Below are 18,389 nucleotides of genomic sequence, written 5' to 3' on the forward strand. Positions count from 1 at the left end.
CGCCCTCCTCTTGCCGTCGCCCAAATCCCCCCGCCGCCCGAATCCCATCGCCGGCCACCATCTCCCGCCGGCCACCGTGAGTCATCACCCGCCGTCCACTGACCATCGTCCAAATCCCCCCGCCGCCCGAATCCCATCTCCGGCCACCATCTCCCGCAGGCCACCGTGAGTCACCGCCCGCCGTCCACTGACCATCGTCTCTCGCCACCGGCCGCCCTCCTCCCGCTGCCACCTGAATCCCATCGCCGACCACCGTCTCCCGCCGGCCACCGTGGATCGCCACCCGCCGTCCATCGGCCGGCCCGTCGGCCGCCCTCCTCCTGCCGCTACTCGCCTCCCACCGCCGGCCTCCCTCCTTCCGCGCCCATTGCTCCCGCCTTCGCCGCCGCCTCCTCCCGTAGCCACTGTCGTGGGCCGCCACCCACCTTCCACCACCGGCCACCGTGGGCCATCGCCCGCCGACCATCGGCCACCTTCTCCTGCCGCTGGCCGCCGCCTCCCCCCACCGTCCACCGCCCAACGTCCACTCGCCAGCCACCCGAGATGAAGAAATTTTGTGCCGTTATTAAACAAATTTCTGTTTCTGGAACAGAAATTTTGTGTCGTTATCAAACATATTTTTTTGTTCAGAAACTCCTTTAGGAACAGAAATAGAAAAATCAATTTCTATCCATAAATTGATTTATGTAAACAGAATGAGTGCCGTTCGCAGCCTTCTTATTATTATTATTATTATTATTCCTTTCGTTGCAACGGAGAAAACGCCCTTCTGGTTTTTTCCATGGGAGACTCGCTCCAAACTCGAGCAAAAAAGATGGTCCCGACTCACTGAGTCAGGCCACTCGGATCCGTCTTCTCCGGAGCGAGATCGATCCTTCTGGAACTGTCCCGCGAATTCCGACCTTAGAACTCTCTAGACGCCTCCTCGCTCTCCCATAAAACCCCACCTCCCTCCCCCCTCTCCCATGGCTCATCAACGTCGCGAAAGAAGCCGAAGGACCTCTGCATTTCGAGAATTCCGGCGTCCGCTTTCCCCTGTTTGCTGAGCGCGTCCGAAGCCACCGCCCGCCATGGACGACGACTTCGAGTTCCCCACCTTCGGCGGCGTCGGCGGCGTCGGCGGCGGCGGCGGCGGCGATAACGGCGGCGACATGGACATGGACATCGACGTCACCGGGGATGAACCGGTGAGCCCCGCCCTCAAGGTCGGCGAGGAGAGGGAGATCGGGAAGGCGGGGCTCAGGAAGAAGCTCGTCAAGGAAGGCCAAGGGTGGGAGACCCCGAGCTCCGGCGACGAGGTCGAAGGTGCTGTCCGTTCTCGCTTTCCTCGGTTCGGCTGATGGGATCGGATCGGATGGATTGGCTTTCTTTTTTCGTGGTGCGGTGCGGTGCTGATGGTGTCTCCCTCTCTGTGCAGTTCATTACACGGGGACGCTGCTCGACGGGACCAAGTTCGACTCGAGCCGCGACCGCGGGACGCCATTCAAGTTCAAGCTCGGTCGAGGTACGCTCTTCTCTTCTCCGGCATTTCGCTCTTACCTGAACTGATCGCTTCTTCCGTTGAGATGGATGAATGCCCGCGAGCTGTTGTGTCGTGGGGGTGGAATTGAATTGGTGACACTATGGAAGTGCGCACTCTCTCAGGACCATTCTTAGGATCCAATTGCAAGAACTGCACTAGTTGATGGGCTAAATATGGACTTATTTCTTTCCTTTTTAACGTACGCTACATGTGGGTTCTTCCAAGAAACGAATTTTGAATTCTTGCTGCATGAGAAAATTTCGATTTGGATTTACATTAGAGATTACTTGCTGATCTTAACACAAAGGTGATTAAACTTACATTTGATTAAGAAAAGTGACGGTGATTAACGAAAATTACTGACACATAGGTTGCAAAACGATACGGGGTGTAAAAGAAAGTCGCGATCAATTGAATATTTTGCTAACAGTAACACAGGAAATTTAGTGTGAATTTTGGTAGATTACTATTATTGCGGAATACTATAAACCATGAGATTCGAATAACTTACGACCAAAAGAAAGTCAGGAAAGGATATTTTACAAAAAATTAGCGAAATACTGTTACGCACGCCAAAGGGAAGCTACAATTAATTAGATAATCCACTAATAATAGGAAAATAAATTTACTATGAACTTAGGTAGATTACTGTGTTTGTGGAATATTACGGATTATATGACCTACGGAAATTACGAGGATGAGTCACTTGTGTCCTCTAAAGAATGCCTAAAGAAAATTACGAAATGCCAAAGGAAAGCTATGGTTAATGAGATGGGATCCAATCCCCTTTTTTCTCTTGTGGGACTGTAGAAGGACCTCATGTGCTTTACTAGAACTATTCGTTAAGAAGATGCGCTCTTTTTGTCTGCTGGATGTGATTCCAAGAGCCGAATGAGAATGAATACTACACAGAAGAGTCAAGCAATTAGTTTTTTTTTTCCTTTGCAAAATAATGTACTAGCAGACAACTAATGAATAAACGACTAACGGGATGTCTGGGATGAAAACACCTAGCACGGATGTTGACGAACTAATTAGTTCAATGAACGTTCTACAAGTTCGAAACTAAAAAAATAAAGAACTTTGATGATTCAAATGATTTTGAGATGTTTTCAATAACTACTGATTATCGACATTGGAACATGATAAAATCCCATCTAATCAAATTATTGTGCCATCGTCGTACCATTGTCTCTTCTTCTAGTTTCGTTGTAATTTGCATGTAAATACTATTCTTTAGAGTTCTAACTTGGTGGTCCCTTCCTTCTGTTTGATAGTGAGATTAAACAGGAAAGATGACATATAGCTACATTAAGATTTTGTTGCAAGCAAATTGTGGTTTTGAAGTACATGATCTTTTCATTTCTATGGTATGAGAGTACTAACAATAGTGAATAAAATGTGTAAAGAAAAGGCTGATAATGCTGGCCTTACTAATCGTTGGCCTGTGATGGGATTTTGGTGCCTCTTAGAACAAACTAGATTTTTTCTTCTTCTTCACTTAGTGGTGATTGCTATGATTGTCAATGTCATAGTGTGTTTAATAACGTTTTAAGGGCAATTTGCTTCTATTGAAGCCACTATGCACTCAATCTTCAAAAGGCAACTGATTCCCATTTGAGCTATATCTAAGCCTAGACAAACAAGCAGAAAAGGTGCTCCTTTTATTGAAAAAGCCATTTGAATTGTCTTGATTGTGGTTGGTTATATGGTTATTAAGTCAATTTCCATTTGCAGCTTGAAGGTAATGCATTAAGTATCATTGCAATGGAGTTAATTATTGATTAGGCTTGTGGCCATTTTGTGCCTTTGTGCAGTTTGCACCCCAGCAAACTTCAATTGACTTCTACAGTCGGCCACTGAAAGTGAAAACAACTTCTAAAACCTTCACTGGACTTAACGCTGATCTTCTATACACTCATGTTTTCTTTTAATGTTCCAGGAATAACGTGTTATAATAGTCTGAAATGAATTTTTAACACACCTAAATTTTATTGTGCTGGACCAGGTCAAGTGATCAAGGGATGGGATGAAGGGATCAAGACTATGAAGAAGGGTGAGAATGCCATATTCACCATCCCTTCGGAACTAGCCTATGGTGAATCGGGATCCCCTCCCACCATTCCTCCTAATGCCACTCTTCAATTTGATGTGGAGTTGCTCTCATGGACTAGTGTGAAAGATATATCCAAGGATGGAGGGATACTGAAGAAAGTTCTTGTGGAAGGAGAGAAGTGGGAGAATCCCAAGGACCTAGATGAGGTTTTTGGTATGCCCCCTGAAAGCTCATAATTTCCCCATTGCGGAGGTGGTTTTGTGACATATCGTGTATTGATTTTCTGTTCTATTTGTATCAGTTAAATATGAAGCAAGCCTCGAAGATGGGACACTCATTTCGAAATCAGATGGAGTGGAGTTCACTGTGGGAGATGGTATGCTTTCTGTCCGCACAAAATTTTCTTTCCAAGATACTCTTTGAAGCATAATTTTTATGTCGACTTTGGGCATCTTGTAGGATATTTCTGCCCTGCTTTGGCTAAGGCCGTAAAGACAATGAAGAAAGGAGAGAAGGCTTTGCTGACTGTGATGCCACAATGTAAGTTCAAGGCAATTACTTTTCCCGCTTTTATGCTTAGTTTGGATATGGGGATGATGTTGACTGTTCAACTTATACAGATGCATTTGGGGAGACTGGCAGACCGGCTTCTGGGGATGAGGTCGCTGTTCCCCCTAATGCTAGCCTCCAAATTATGCTTGAGCTAGTCTCTTGGAAGACTGTTTCTGATGTAACCAAAGACAAGAAGGTCTTGAAGAAAACTTTGAAGGAAGGAGAGGGGTATGAGCGCCCGAACGACGGGGCAGTTGTTCAAGGTAATATTCATGAGACCAGTCATTTTACGAAGCTCTGAGCCTACTGGCTTTGTTGGACATGAATTCTAAACTTACCAATGTAATTGCCAGTGAGACTGTGCGGTAAACTGCATGATGGAACGGTCTTTGTGAAGAAGGGAGACGAGGAGCCTTTCGAGTTCAAAATAGACGAGGGTATAGTGTTGCCATTTTAGATTGTGAAACCTTTTCTCCTCTGCTCTGCATCTTAATTTTCAGTCTTGTCGTCCTTGTCTCTCTTCTCCATATAGCTGATGTCGTCTCTTGATTCAGAACAAGTGATCGATGGACTTGACAGAGCTGTCAAAAACATGAAGAAAGGTGAAGTGGCATTGGTGACAATTCAGCCGGAGTATGCCTTTGGCCTGACCGAATCTCAACAAGATCTGGCTGTTGTTCCTGCCAATTCCACTGTGTCTTATGAGGTCGAGCTGCTATCATTCGTTAAGGTTGGTGTGAATCTCAACTGATGAAATGATACCGTGATAACTTCTTGTTGAGGAGGGACAACCTCTAATTGTACATTTGTTTTTCTCTCTGCAGGAGAAAGAATCATGGGAGATGAACAATCAGGAGAAGATTGATACTGCAGCAAGGAAGAAGGAAGAGGGGAACGCTTCGTTTAAGGCTGGAAAATATGAAAGGGCTTCAAGGAGATATGAGAAGGTATGGATGCGAATTCAACAGTTGGTATCTGAGAAACTGTAAGAAGTTTCTTATGAGTTCAAGTGCATGCAACGACTTTCTTTAACAGGCAGTGAAGTATATCGAATATGATTCATCATTTAGTGACGAGGAGAAGCAGCAGGCAAAGACCCTAAAGATCACCTGCAACCTTAACAATGCAGCTTGCAAATTGAAACTTAAAGACTTCAAGGAGGCAGAGAAATTGTGCACTAAGGTGCAGCATTTAGATTGCTTTGAACTTCACTCTCTGGTTCTCCAGTGAGTTGTTGGTCAATTGCTTCACAAGTCTTGTGAATGGCCTTTTATGTTGACAGGTATTGGAAGCTGACGGTGGAAATGTTAAGGCACTCTACCGGAGGGCTCAGGCTTACATACAACTTGTTGATTTGGATCTTGCAGAGCAGGACATAAAAAAGGCATTAGAGATTGAACCTAACAACAGGTGTTTCTCTTCTCTATTTAATATCAGCTGTTGATGGTACAGAATTTCCATCGTATCATTAGTCCTAGGATCAAGTGTGCACCTCACAAGCACGTGACTAGTTGCATGCACAACACAAGGTAATATGGGAACACAAGCTATGCATTGCATTGCAGAGTACTCACTTAGAAAATAACATTTTGCTCCAATTGAATAGCATGATGACACTCGTAGATGAAAAGGCACTATAGCATGGTGTTTGGTTCTCGAAGGTTACTATATCAACCTATAGGATAGTTCTGCTGGATGAATGATGCTACATTTGTTTGTTAATTGGAGATTTTGTGGTAATGGTCAATGAACTTGTGCTTAACTGGGGCTAGGGATGTGAAACTCGAGTACAAGATACTGAAGGAGAAAGTGAGGGAATATAACAAGAGAGATGCTCAGTTCTATGGAAATATGTTTGCCAAGATGAACAGACTGGAGCATGCAACAACAGCGGTACGTCCTCTGTCACTTCTGAATCTAGCGTTTGGCCGGGTTCTGTTGCTACTCGTGGTCCTAGTGTTGCTGCTTCTTGGTCTGATGCAGGGCATGGTGGCAAAGCACGGGGCAGCGCCTATGACGATAGATAGCAAAGCGTAAATTGTATGCCGTGAATAGCTAATGGTGATGTATGTTTGGAACCGCTTTAATAATATGGACCACATCAGCGAGCTGTGCATGACATACTGTATTTTGGATTTGACCATCATTGCGTTTTGTTAAAAATAATAGCTGGAGTGTATGCTGTGAATAGCTTATGGTGATGTATGTTTGGACGTGTTTTAATATGTACCCGCATCAGCTAGCTCTGTACTACTTAATTCACACTACATAAATGACTATCGACTTGAAACTCTCTTGGTTCGTGCATGACATAGATTATTTTGGATTTGACGTTCATCACATTTTGTCGAAAATAAGTAATATTTATGGGTTTTTAAGGTAATTACTAATGTGCCAAAAGGAAGGTTAGTTGTAACAGGAAAAATTGCAATAATCATATGGATCAAGCATGTAAACTCCAGCAACAGTATGCTAGTGAAAATGTCACGGCGTCTTTGGAAGGTTCACTGTTTCAAAGACATGGCAATTTGGGTGGAACACTGGTTTGGTGTAGAACGTGCCTCTATTTCAAGTCAATTTCTGACAGGAATTTGAACTTCCTCTGCAAAAATATGTAGGTTAAAACTGTCAGTCTCCTGGACGACGTATTGCCCTAAAACATGGTTTGCCTTACCGTATCTGAAATTTATACGCTGTACATCTATAGGAGGAGAATACTGTGACGGTACATAGTAATTAGGGTGGATATATCTCGTATTCGAAAACTAGCAGTTTGCCTTGTTAATCCTTTAGGGCCCAAATAACTCAATTTTCTCCCGTGAACTATTTGTGTCAATGGATTCGTTCGATCCAAAACTTGAGATAATGGGTGTAATCTCAAAAAAGATTCATAAGTGGTTGTTAATGGAGTTGAAGTTACCAAATTTTGAGAAGTCGGTATCAATTTATGCCTAATTGTTCCACATATAGTTCCTCTAACCACATTTTCTAAATACAGACTGGGTTTTCTTCTTTCTATCTGATTGTTGGTGAGACTGTGAAACTATAATCGCGAAACTGAATGAATTTGTTTCTGGGAAATGGTCAGAGAGGAATGCGTAGATATGGAAAAGTCCATTTCATACAACCCTGTTGATCAGGTAATGTCTGAAGAAGACAACCTTCATGTTCCAAGCGCGAAAAAGTGCGAAGCTCGAGATCTCTGGCTACAGTTTTTGAATGCTTCATATGCCGAAAGGATATTTTTCAGGGGAATTTGTGTCGGTAGGTTGATCATGGGTCTGACAGCCCATTAGACCCGCTCAGAGTAGACTCGTCCAAGGTCGGTCATCTTGTGACAAAATAGTCCGTTTTCTGAAATTATGGATAATAGTCCAGCTACCTAGTATGGATTAAGGCTTGAGCCTTTAGTACTATCTGATAGGGTCTTAGAATATGGTCCCTAACTTGTACTTGGGATGTGCACGCCGGGTTTGAAATGCTTCCGACTTCCAGACTTTACATTGATACTAGAGACCTTGATTTTATGTGATTTCAGTGAAAAAAAATCCTGGGAAAGCAATTTTGACTTGTTATATTACAAATTTGGATACTAATTGGGAAGGTTTCAATGAAATTGCATACTATATGTTTAATGAAGTCAAGAAATATAATTTTTCTTAAACTTGGTTTCTCGTGGGCGTTGTGTTCGTCGTCGTCTGCCATGAAAGTTGGCAAGCGCCTTGCAGGGCTGTGCGTCTCTGAGGTCGCCAGATCCCAATCGAGGGTTGCTATCGGGCTAGATGGCCTCCGGCTAGATTTGGTCGGGGTTGCGATCTCAAACCTGATCTGGTCGAGGTTGTGCGACTCAAGGATAAATTCCAATGGCACTGCGTGACCTCAAGCTAGATTCTGACGATGGCCGCAAGCGAAATTTCTTCTTAGGGTTGTGGTTGCGACCACTATTACTTATCTCTTCCGATCAATAATTATCTATGTCTCTCTTTCACACACACACAACCACACAAATCTGGAAGTGATCTATAGCAACGGCGATGTCCACCGTCCATATATAATGCGGCGGAGATGGTGTCGGCAAAGCCCAGGTACGCTGCTGAGCTGAGTGCTCAATAGGCAGCTAAGTTATGGGGGTAAACATTGGAAAATATGATAGTTAGCAAGGGCAAAACTGGAAAGCCGAAAAGATCATTAATCTACTCTACCGGCCTTACAAAAATGTAGAAAGAAAAGTGATGGTAGTAGTTTCAGTAGAAAAGAGACAATTTACTCAATACTTTCCTCATATTAAATGATAACAAATCCAATTTGTATCAAAACCCAAGATGAAAATGTTAGAGGGTATTTAATATAAGAGTAGATCTTTAAAAAAATATTTCATCTCAGTTATCGTTCAGACATTGAGATTATTCGAAATGTAAAATTTTCAGAGGGTATTCTTTTTCTGGGGAAGACAAAGATATAAAAAGATTTGGGATTTGATAGGATTTTAGCTCCGGCCAATGTCGAGGCAAGATACAATGGACAAGACTCGGATCTGCAAACAGTGCATTTTGAGAAGATCTTTCAATTGGATATGGAGGGCCCATCTGTGGACACTAGCAGTAAATGACAATCATGGTGATCTTGGGAGTTAGAGAGATCATTTATGTCTGTGGCCTGGCCTTGGAGATGTCGAGTGGGACGAGAAGCAACTCTCAAGTGGGGGGTTGGGTGGGGGGGGGGGGGTCACCAAGCAGAAGTCCCCATTGGCCTACTCGGCTGTTCATCTTAGGAGCCCGAAGCAGACACCCCCACAAGCGCTTGTTTCTTGGCAATCCGTCAAGCCATGGAGACCGCGGAACAAAAGCTGCTCGGTTTGTCTTCTCTGACATGATTCTTGGCCCTGGCTAGCTCCTTGTGGACCAATTGCTAACCCCCTCTCTCTCTCTCTCTCTCTCTCTCTCTCTCTCTCTCTCTCATGCTGTTCTCTGTTTAGGCTTGGGATGGAACGAAGGAGCAAAGGCAGCAACACCCGAAACCCTAGCCACTCGTTCTGTCATCATCGGTGTGCGTTCGACGGGGATGATATTAAATTATGCAGGCGATGTTTGCTGTGTACCCTCCAAAGCAGTTGAGGCCCAGGGCAATTTAATGTGGTGGTACGGGCTTTGAAAGTGACAAGCACATGAACCCCAAGCATTTTTTCTCTGCCCAAGGGGGAGAAGTATCGGCAAGAAGTCGGGATTGTGCTTAGAAAGTGTTGCCGAATGCCAAGCAGTGGAGGGTGAACAAAGATTGAAGGATAGGTCCTCTTGTTTGGTTTTTTTGCTCCTTTTTTCCGACAGGAAACTCACAAATCCGCCATACTTTGTTTAAATGAAAAGGGAGCGAGATTCGCGTCATTTGTGTGGCATCCCTGAATTAATTCGCTGAAGTATTATCCGCTCTGGCCCCACATAACGAGCCTCACGATTTTGTTATTTGGCATACAAGTGGGCACCTTCCCAAAAGGTCATTGATCCTGGGAGTGCTCTCACCTGAGCACGCTTAAATTTTGGGATCTAAAGCTAAACATTACCTTTACATCAAAATGTCCATCAGTGAGTTAATTCCAATTACCAAATATAAATTCCAGAATCACTCTCTCCTTGTTCGGTGTACAATTCGATTTATTCTTGTCACTTTCGCCATCCTAGAAGCCCACCAGGAGCTGCTCCTTGTCCAGGTCCTCTTACCCTGGTGAGCACTCCCGGCCCTTATCATACCGGGTCATTGCAGAGCTACTGGCTCCAGCGGTGTTCGTCCCGAGCCACACACCTACTGCAGGGGGTCCCATTCTGATACCGTATTGTTCATTCCTGAATTAACTCATGGATGCGCCTTTTGACGTAACTGCAATACTTATATTTGGAATTCTAAAGTTAAGCGTGCTCATGTAAGAGTACTCTCAGGATGGATAACCTGCCGAGAAAGTGCTCGTCTATACGCTAAAGGACTAAACCGTGAGGCTTGGTACTAGATCGGCCAAAATATATCATACCTCAATGAATTAATTTATGGATGTCACCATTTATTTCTCTAGACTAAATTTGACTTACCAGTGTCTAAGAATTGCGGAACATGTTCAAGTGATTGGAGAACATCCAAATCTCCACGACCGATTATGCCACTTGATCCTCCGCCATCCTTCGCTTGTGCCTGGAGGTGACTTGTGATCGGAGACGACCACGGCGGAGACGTAAATTGTATTCCTTTGGTCGAAATAACGCACGTCGGTCTGAATCACGTGTTATGGTGTTGAACTTTTCTCTTGTGTCAGTATTTCCCACACCTTTTGTCAGATCTTTAGTTAGCCATCCTCTGCTGACAAATTCTCAGGAGCTACTCTGTCACTTTTAATCATCAATTTCTAATGTGAACGGATATTTCTTATCTAGCTCCTACTCGAATCATGGAATATCTACATCGGCCAATTTCATTTGTCATGAAGACATTACCTCATCTTAATCTATTATCAAGACGACTCGTAATTGTTTAAGCATCGTTTCTCCAAAAATACCTTTAGCGCTTGAAGAGTCTCACCCGTGTGATGAAGCAATCTTAAGCCGGGAAATTACCCAATCAGTCATAAACATATTGTACGGATTCCGGTTTAGTCATCAACTTTTCAATTTTACCAATTTAGTCCTCAATTTTTGCGTAAAATTCTAATGTAATCGTTTTAGTCAATTTTCCAATGGTGGACGTCCTATATGACATATTGCCACGTCAGCGATTTCTGGTTAAAATTGACCGGAATGATTACATTGGAAGTTTGCGCAAATGTTTAAAATTAAATTGGCAAAATTAAAAATTTAGGACTAAATTGGCATCCGTTCAATAGGTTTAGAACTGATTAGACAATCTCCCTCAGCCCGTGACACTTTATCTTCTTTTCTCTTAGTTTTTTCCTGATGTGGCATCTATGTGGTGTCACATAAGTGTCATGTGTCCACGTACAAAGGAAATTAACAAAAAAATTTCAAAGTAAAATTTTTTGTCCACTCGAAATTAACGTGGACTACAAAAAGACTCAAGTGACCAATTGAAATAACTTTTAGGACTTGATTGACCCAAATCAATAGAGTACGGAATACTTGGTAGCAGATTACATGCAAGCTTTGACAATATTTTGCGGACCTGCACTTTGATTGAAGAAGATCAAGAGTTCTCATCACTTTTGAGAAGAAATGAAGTACATCTTCATTTTTTGGTACGGCGGTTAGGTGATATTTGGGTTAGTTCTTGTGCATCTCGATCGGTAAACGCCCTCTCATGCGATCTTAATGATGCACTTCCCCAAAATAGCATAGTGCATTTAGGATATTACTTTTGGAGTGCTCCGAACAAGACTTGAATCCGACACCATAAGGAGAGGCGCAAATTTTCGCTTAGATCTAGTGAGGACACACCATATAACAGATTTGAAATTTCAGCCGTCTTCTCAATCTTTAGACCAGAGCTTCCAGATTTTTTGTCGTTTCCGTTAAAAACACTACATTGCGCCTTTTTTGAGTCACTAAGGCTCTTAATGCTCGGACTGTCAAGGGTGTGTCCAAGCCCCGATAATGCCAATAAAGAAGCTTCATTTGTACCCGGTGACTTATTAGGATTAGCCACCAAAGCTTATTATCTGGGTCCCTTTGTAATCAGAATCGAGGTTTCTAAAAGCTGAGCATCTTCTGGGAGATTAGATTTACTTCAATGCAAAGTTGAAATTGGGCACATTTATAAGAGTAGAAATTATCGATTAATAGTTAGTCTTGATTTCACATTTTCGTACGATGGTTGATGAAATATGATGAAAGTAATTGGGCACACATGGACCAAAATTGATCATTCCCAAAAGTACGAGGAGCAAGGGTGTAATTTCTTTTTGGAGTTTGCACGTGTAGGCGTTCCGTGTCAATAGCCAATGCTGACTAAGCAATTTATGAGAATTTTTATCGAAAATATTAATGGAATGACTCGTATTGTCACGAAACCCCCAAAACTATAAGAACAAAACATGTAATATCACCTTGTTTTAACGTGGAGTGTCTGAGTATTTTGATTGAAAGAAACTTTATCTATCTAGGATTTTAATAAAAGTAAATACCAAAATTGAAATAAGAAAAGTGTACCGAAAATCCTAAAACAGATAGAGAGAATGCAATCAAGCTCTAAAACATTTCGATTGGTGCAATAAATTTTTACCTAAACGATATCTTGAATCGCTCCGATCGCACTCGGACTCGCCTAGTTGACAACCTTAAGTTGCATCAATGGATGAGGACTTGACGAAGCTTTGTAGTCAAGATTTAGGACTTATTTGCATCGAGGAAGAAAAAAAACTCACTATCCCAAAAATGGAAAAAGAAGAAGAGAAAACCCTAATTTCAACACCATCTTTTCCGGTAGCAGCCTGAGCATCAAAAAAGGTTATGGTGAGTAGAGCAAGAATAAAGAACACACGGCCTTCGCTGTCATTAGGTACGTGGTAAAGCGCAAAGACAGCAGAAAGTTTCCTCAAAGCTCACTTTGGATTCCAGCTAATACAAAGAGTAGAGGAGTGACCCGTCATTCTCAGGATGGTATTGGACTTAAGACGCCATTTTGTCCCTACTAAACCCAGCTGGTTTCCAAGCCAAACGAATCTAAATCTCCCCACAAGTTACGGGATATTTCTCTTTCTTTTCTCACGCTATGTCATCCGCATCATGGGGCCCCGTAGTGGATTTCCACCTTTTCTTTCCAGTAAAAAATTCGATGGGGGAACAGAAGCGGCGTCGTTCTCAGTGCCACTGTGCTTGTTTGGTTGCTGAGAAGGTAGGCGAAAAAGATGGGGCGGGGGGGGGGGGGGGATTTGGAAGTTTATCAGACCCTTCATGATGATGGTGGTGGTGGTGGTGGTGGTGATGGGAGGAGGAAGAAAAGTTTGATTGCTAGATTGCTTCCTTCATTTTCTCCGCCTTTCCCGCGGTCAAGATCGAGCAGAGTCAAGTCGAGTCGAGCGGGGTTATTCGAAGGACGGACGAGACAAGGATCGCAGACCATGTGAAAAATTTATTCGTCGCGCATCGTGAGGCTGATCGGTTGATGAGAATGCAGAGAAAAAGCTGTACCTAAATTGTAATTCAGGCTTTGACCATAGATGCATGCTCTTTGTGGACCTTAGGAGAAATTATTGCGAGACATCTCTTCTTTCTTCCTTGACTTGGAAGATGCATGCACTGCCGATGTTCATGATCTTATTTTGTCAGACACTCGAGCGAAAACTTTGATTCAGATAGCACAAATCACGGGATGTGTTATCAATGTCAAGTTCAGCACCTGTTCAATATTACCGTTGTTCAGGCTTACAAACACAATGCGATTTCTCGAAGCTGGTATTGCGGTCGAGCAAGCGAAAGCCCGACGACAAAATTACCGGTCGAATCGCTGAATAAACAAATTGCAGCATTATAGAAATGGCGAGGTAACACTAGAGGCCGAAACAAATGATTGTATCGGATACAAGATCCCAATTAGTTCTAGTGTCAACAATCTTGGAAAGAATTCTTCAAAGAATGACTAAGCAATTACTGAAATCAAGAATATGTCTGTACATACATAGGCCTCTCTCCCTCTCTCTCGCTCTCTCTCTCTCTCTCTCTCTCTCTCTCTCTGTGAGGGCCCCCTGTCAATTGTCGGACTCGTACCGTTCGTTAACGCCGGGAACTACAACTCGATTTTCATCTGAGCAGGGGCCAGGGAGCCTGAAATTTTGCATCAAGTGTCAATAACAAAGTTGGATTTCCTTTTCGATATATGGAAGCTCGATTTGCATCAAATTCATAGATCCACGTACCTTGTTCTATTCTCTGAGGCTCATTTTGGCCGAGACCCATTTGGACTACACTTTGAAGGTCATCCTCCCATAGAGCTGGGGCCTGAAGATAAATGCAACACTATAATTTTGAGATCCTACAAACTTTAATACATAAAATCAATGTTTGTGTTGAATTTCAATTACCGGAGCGGGAGCTTCGCCGTAATTGGCCACAAGAGGCAAGTTCAAGCTGGCATTTCTGTGAATTCCGGAATTCAAAAGATTCACTGGAAATTGGGTATCCATGTTGTTGGAATCGACACTCGGCATCGGCATTAGTCCTTGCGGGGGCTCATAACCATATGACATGGATCCGGACGAATCGATTGGATAGAGAGAATTCAGTAACGGGTCTCGAGAGTGCAAGATCTGCAAGTTAAAAACGCGTCAGTGTAAGTCGATTTGTTTGAATTTCGATGAATGATAACATCGCAATTGGACTAGTAGCGAGACAGCCCCGTTTAGCTTACTTCTTTTGACAGGAAAGCTTCCAGATTGAAATCCATCCTGGGGTTCAGAGTCGACAACTTCATGGAGAGAACCTGCGAGGAGAAGCGAACCGAATCAAACACCCGACTTTTTGAATGTTACAGTTACAAATCTGGATGAGTCGAGCCCGAGTCGCGTTTTTATACATACCTCGACCTGACGTTGCAAGGACTGCACGTAGTTAATGATCTCATCGAGCATCATAGCTTTCCCGGTCACCTGAAATTCGTAAGGTCGAAAAGCTTCTCCATCACATTCTCCTTTTTTCGCATTCCTAGGAAAAATATATTAGCAAGATGAAAGTGGAAATGCGCACCTTGTTACAGCCAGGCACGAGATCCTGAAGAGCCTTCATCCTCAGACTTATTTTCTCTCTCCTGACCTGTCGGAAAGTGAAAAGGAGCGACAAAATGGAATCAGCAATCATTGGTCGAATGTCAGCTAGGATCAGTAAAAGGGGAAACTAACTGAACAGATGAAGCTAGTACCCTTTCAGCAAGGCTATGGCTGTCAGTGGCTTGACCCCTTCTTGCTCTCACATGGATATAGTCCTTGGGCGGCTCCGGAGGCTTCGAATCCTCATTCCTCTGTTTCTGGTTCCCGTTCGCCGCGTCTATCTCGTCGCCATCGGCCTCGGCGGGTTTGATTTTCTTCGTGATCGGCTCTTCGTTCTCTGTCGCAACCTGCAAAATGCAATCTCTCTGTAAATTTCCATCACAAGATCATGTGAAAGAGAGTATTTCCAAGGAGAGTACAACTTCAAGAAACAGGATCATCTTACCGCAGGATCTTTAGCAGATTGTGGAGAAGCGACCGATTCTCGCGCTTTTCCTTTTGGGATCGATTTCCTCTTCCTTGAATTCACGTCGATTTGTCCCTTGGCACGCATCTCTCCGTGCGTGACCTGTTCGGAGATCGAAGACCCCTCGCGGGAATCCCCCATTTCTACATTTTCAGGGGTCGGAGCAGAGATTCCTGACTGGAGGAAGCTTCTTTCAGTCCCTCCTTGTGCACAGATTTGAGATCCGACGTTAGTCTTCAGTGAGTGACTGCTCGGAACTCTGCAAAATCTCCCCGAATCGAGCTTATTGCCCTGTTTCACCGGGAATTCCAATGCATTCAACCCGAGGCCACCGTTTTGATTGGAGACATTCACATTCCTAGGGCCGAAGCAAGAGAACCTTGCCGCCCTCTCGGCAAACCCGGGATCGGCCATGACCGGCACGAAAGTCGGGTGCCCCGGGAAATGGCCTCCAGGGGCTGGGAAGCCGCCGCGGACGAGCTGATCCGCCATCGAGAGGCTGAGCGGGGGGGGCGAGTTCAGCGGGGTGTTGTAGCAGGAAGTGTTGGTGGCGCTGTTGTTGTAGGACCCCGGGGAGGCCTGGGGAGAATCGCAGATGCTGCCGAGCCTCCCGATCAGCTCCCGGATCATGACGGAGTCGCCCTCGCCGGCGTGGGGCGCGATGGGGGACGACACCATGGAGCTCAGGGCCGACTCAAAGGGATCGCCCTGATCCAGGGAGTCGTCCCAGCTGGCGACGAAGAAGCAGTTGCGGAGCTGGTCATTGGGGTGCATTCCAAGGCCGAAGGTGGATGAATTCTGAGTCAGTGGGGTGGAACTTCCTTCCATTTCTTCTTCTGGGGATTGCTATGAGCCTAGAGAAAGAAGGGTATCAGTTAAAGCAGAGGATTGAGGGAGGAGGAGAAGGAGAAGAAGAAGACCATTGAGGGTGGGGGGTTGAGTATTGTGCTGGGACATATAGAGGGGTGGAGCAAAGAGAAAATATAGGTGACAAGGACAAGCAATGATAGTGTTGGAGTTCTTGTATGTCACTCAAATGGGAGAGAGAGAGAGGAGAGAAGGAGATGGTAATGGTTGTGTGGGAAAAGAGAGAGAGAGAGAGAGAGAGAGAGAGAGAGAGAGATAGAGATGTGGAAAGTGGTGGTGAAGGGAGGAAGATAAAGAAAGACGGTGTTTGTTTGACTTTTTGACTTAAAAAAACAATGTGGAAGAAAGAGGGAGTTTTTGTTTATACCTCAAGGGAGTGAAAATTTGATTCATCTCACCTAGTAAAGTTGAGATATTGCTTAGAGCTCAAAAAAGACAAAAATAAAAAAAACTAGAGTTTGGATTAAGTAGGCAAAATTGATGCCTTAATTCTAGGCTAGCGTAGCTAATGGTGCGTGCTCTCCTTTTCCTTCTCGCAAGGTTGGGGAGGGGGTGGGGACGGGGGTGACGCTCGGAGCAATATCAAATATTTCGATACGGTTGCAAATGATATTATTTATTGAGAACTTGTTATAACGTGTCGGATGGTGTCGGTTTCGAGCTTATTGTGTTGTAGGGTTCGAATGAAAAACCACGAAGCCTGAAAAACCCTGATCGGCCTGAAATTTCGAGGCCGCAAATGGCTAGTCCCGTCTTATGGCATGTTTTATTTTTCTGTTTTGGGGGCCAAATGAAGCCCCGAAATGGTCTAGCGCGGCCCCCGAATATTAAATTGTTATCAGAATTTATATATTTGTAATGAAATGTATATGAAAACTATTTGCTATTTTCTATTGCATAGTAGAAAAAACACACAATTCTTCAGTTGAACTTGTTGATTGTTTAAATTATTGAAATAGGAAATAATGATATGGGGAAAAAATAAATGATCAAACATTAAATGGGCAAAATAACTGGTTCAATATAGAGAAATGGCCCGAAACATGTCAAAAAAGTATATGATAATTTAAATAAGTTAACCCAAGGGTTTTATTATATGGTATAAGAGTGAGACCCCCTTCAATTGGTACGTGGTTTGATGACGAACCATGCGGAAGCTAGTGGACTAGTGACGATCCGGTCAAACGAAGGCGAGGAGCGATTGTTAGGGCAAGAGGGCTCGGACGAAGCACAACTCCTAGTAAGCTTCGAGGTAGTGAATGAGGCAAGAATGAACTAAATTATACATCAAACAGGGGGAGAGTGTTCAGAAATTATATATGTTGAATTGTAATTAACTCATGAGAGACGTTTTTTTGATGTAGCAGCATTGTTTGATATTGAAATTATCAGGTGAGAGAACTACCAATATGTGTGTGATCCATGGAAAAATACTTATAGGTAAGCGAAAGGATAAAATCATTAGACCAGTATGGGATGAATCAAAATGAACAATATCTCAAGAGAGATCATTCGTGGGTGTCACACAAACACCTCCAACCTTCGGCCCCATGGAAACAAGTGTTTAAATGAGCTTTCCGAATTATACTTTCGAGTCTTGTAACTCCACCCGAATTGAAAGTTATGCTCCGTTGAAGTCCAAACATGAGACTTTGCTCTCTTTTATCAAATTTGCATATTTTAACGTAATTTTATCTTCATTATTAATAGTTGTATTTAGAACTCGGAAATTTGATAATGAATATATTTTATGAACTTTTAAAAATAAAATGAATTCAAGCTTTCTTCTAAACCAGCATGGATCGAACTGAATAATTTCCATCTGGGCCTTTTTTCATTTTCATGGACCAGGCCTATTGATTTTTTTGGTAAATTAAATGAGTTTTACATAGCATCCAGCAATGCATGTGAGTGGGAATAATTTCTTAAGATACTCATGGTAACGAGACCATTTGGCATATGATAAAAACTTCTTAGGTAAAAACCCAATTAATAATGGATTAATATTACAAAAAATCTCAAACTGGTATATCTGTAACAAACTTACCAAAAAATAATTTTTTGACCATAAAAAACTCAAAACTGGTATATATGTGACAAATTTATCTCCATTAGTTTCCGTTAAATTTTACCGTCAAGGTTCTTATTTGAGAAAATGAGGGCACTTCAAGCCTTTATTTAAAATTTTCTCAAAGCCTTCTCATGCACACTTTCTCCAACCTTTTTAGATAAA

General features: G+C 43.3%; 2 protein-coding genes and 1 long non-coding RNA gene across 3 annotated transcripts; 2 read left to right on the forward strand and 1 right to left on the reverse strand.

The window, feature by feature from the left end:
• The first annotated feature begins 1,055 nt into the window (after positions 1-1,055).
• On the forward strand, positions 1,056-6,420 carry LOC115686263 (peptidyl-prolyl cis-trans isomerase FKBP62-like). The gene is made up of 13 exons (XM_030611488.2): positions 1,056-1,305; positions 1,418-1,504; positions 3,531-3,791; positions 3,880-3,954; positions 4,038-4,118; positions 4,199-4,393; positions 4,484-4,567; positions 4,685-4,860; positions 4,955-5,077; positions 5,166-5,312; positions 5,413-5,540; positions 5,903-6,023; positions 6,114-6,420. Exons 1-13 carry the CDS (start codon positions 1,071-1,073, stop codon positions 6,165-6,167), a joined length of 1,767 nt encoding a protein of 588 aa, XP_030467348.1. The 5' UTR covers positions 1,056-1,070; the 3' UTR covers positions 6,168-6,420.
• Positions 6,421-8,853: 2,433 nt separating this feature from the next.
• Positions 8,854-9,536, forward strand: LOC130138001 (uncharacterized). Its single transcript, XR_008816430.1, has 2 exons — positions 8,854-8,983; positions 9,106-9,536. It is a non-coding gene; the product is annotated as an uncharacterized LOC130138001 (long non-coding RNA).
• A 4,033-nt stretch (positions 9,537-13,569) lies between these two features.
• LOC115686327 (transcription factor bHLH62) lies at positions 13,570-16,324 on the reverse strand. Its single transcript, XM_030611578.2, has 8 exons — positions 15,269-16,324; positions 14,976-15,170; positions 14,804-14,869; positions 14,638-14,706; positions 14,469-14,540; positions 14,143-14,367; positions 13,978-14,059; positions 13,570-13,885 (listed from the first exon to the last, which is right to left on the reverse strand). The coding sequence occupies exons 1-8, from the start codon at positions 16,115-16,117 to the stop codon at positions 13,848-13,850; spliced, it is 1,596 nt and encodes a 531-aa protein (XP_030467438.1). The 5' UTR covers positions 16,118-16,324; the 3' UTR covers positions 13,570-13,847.
• Positions 16,325-18,389: the final 2,065 nt, after the last annotated feature.

Source organism: Syzygium oleosum, unplaced genomic scaffold (assembly GCF_021117445.2).
Source record: "Syzygium oleosum isolate NSW1041296 unplaced genomic scaffold, Sole_v2.1 Sole_v2.01, whole genome shotgun sequence".
In the NCBI taxonomy this organism is placed as follows: Eukaryota; Viridiplantae; Streptophyta; class Magnoliopsida; order Myrtales; family Myrtaceae; genus Syzygium; species Syzygium oleosum.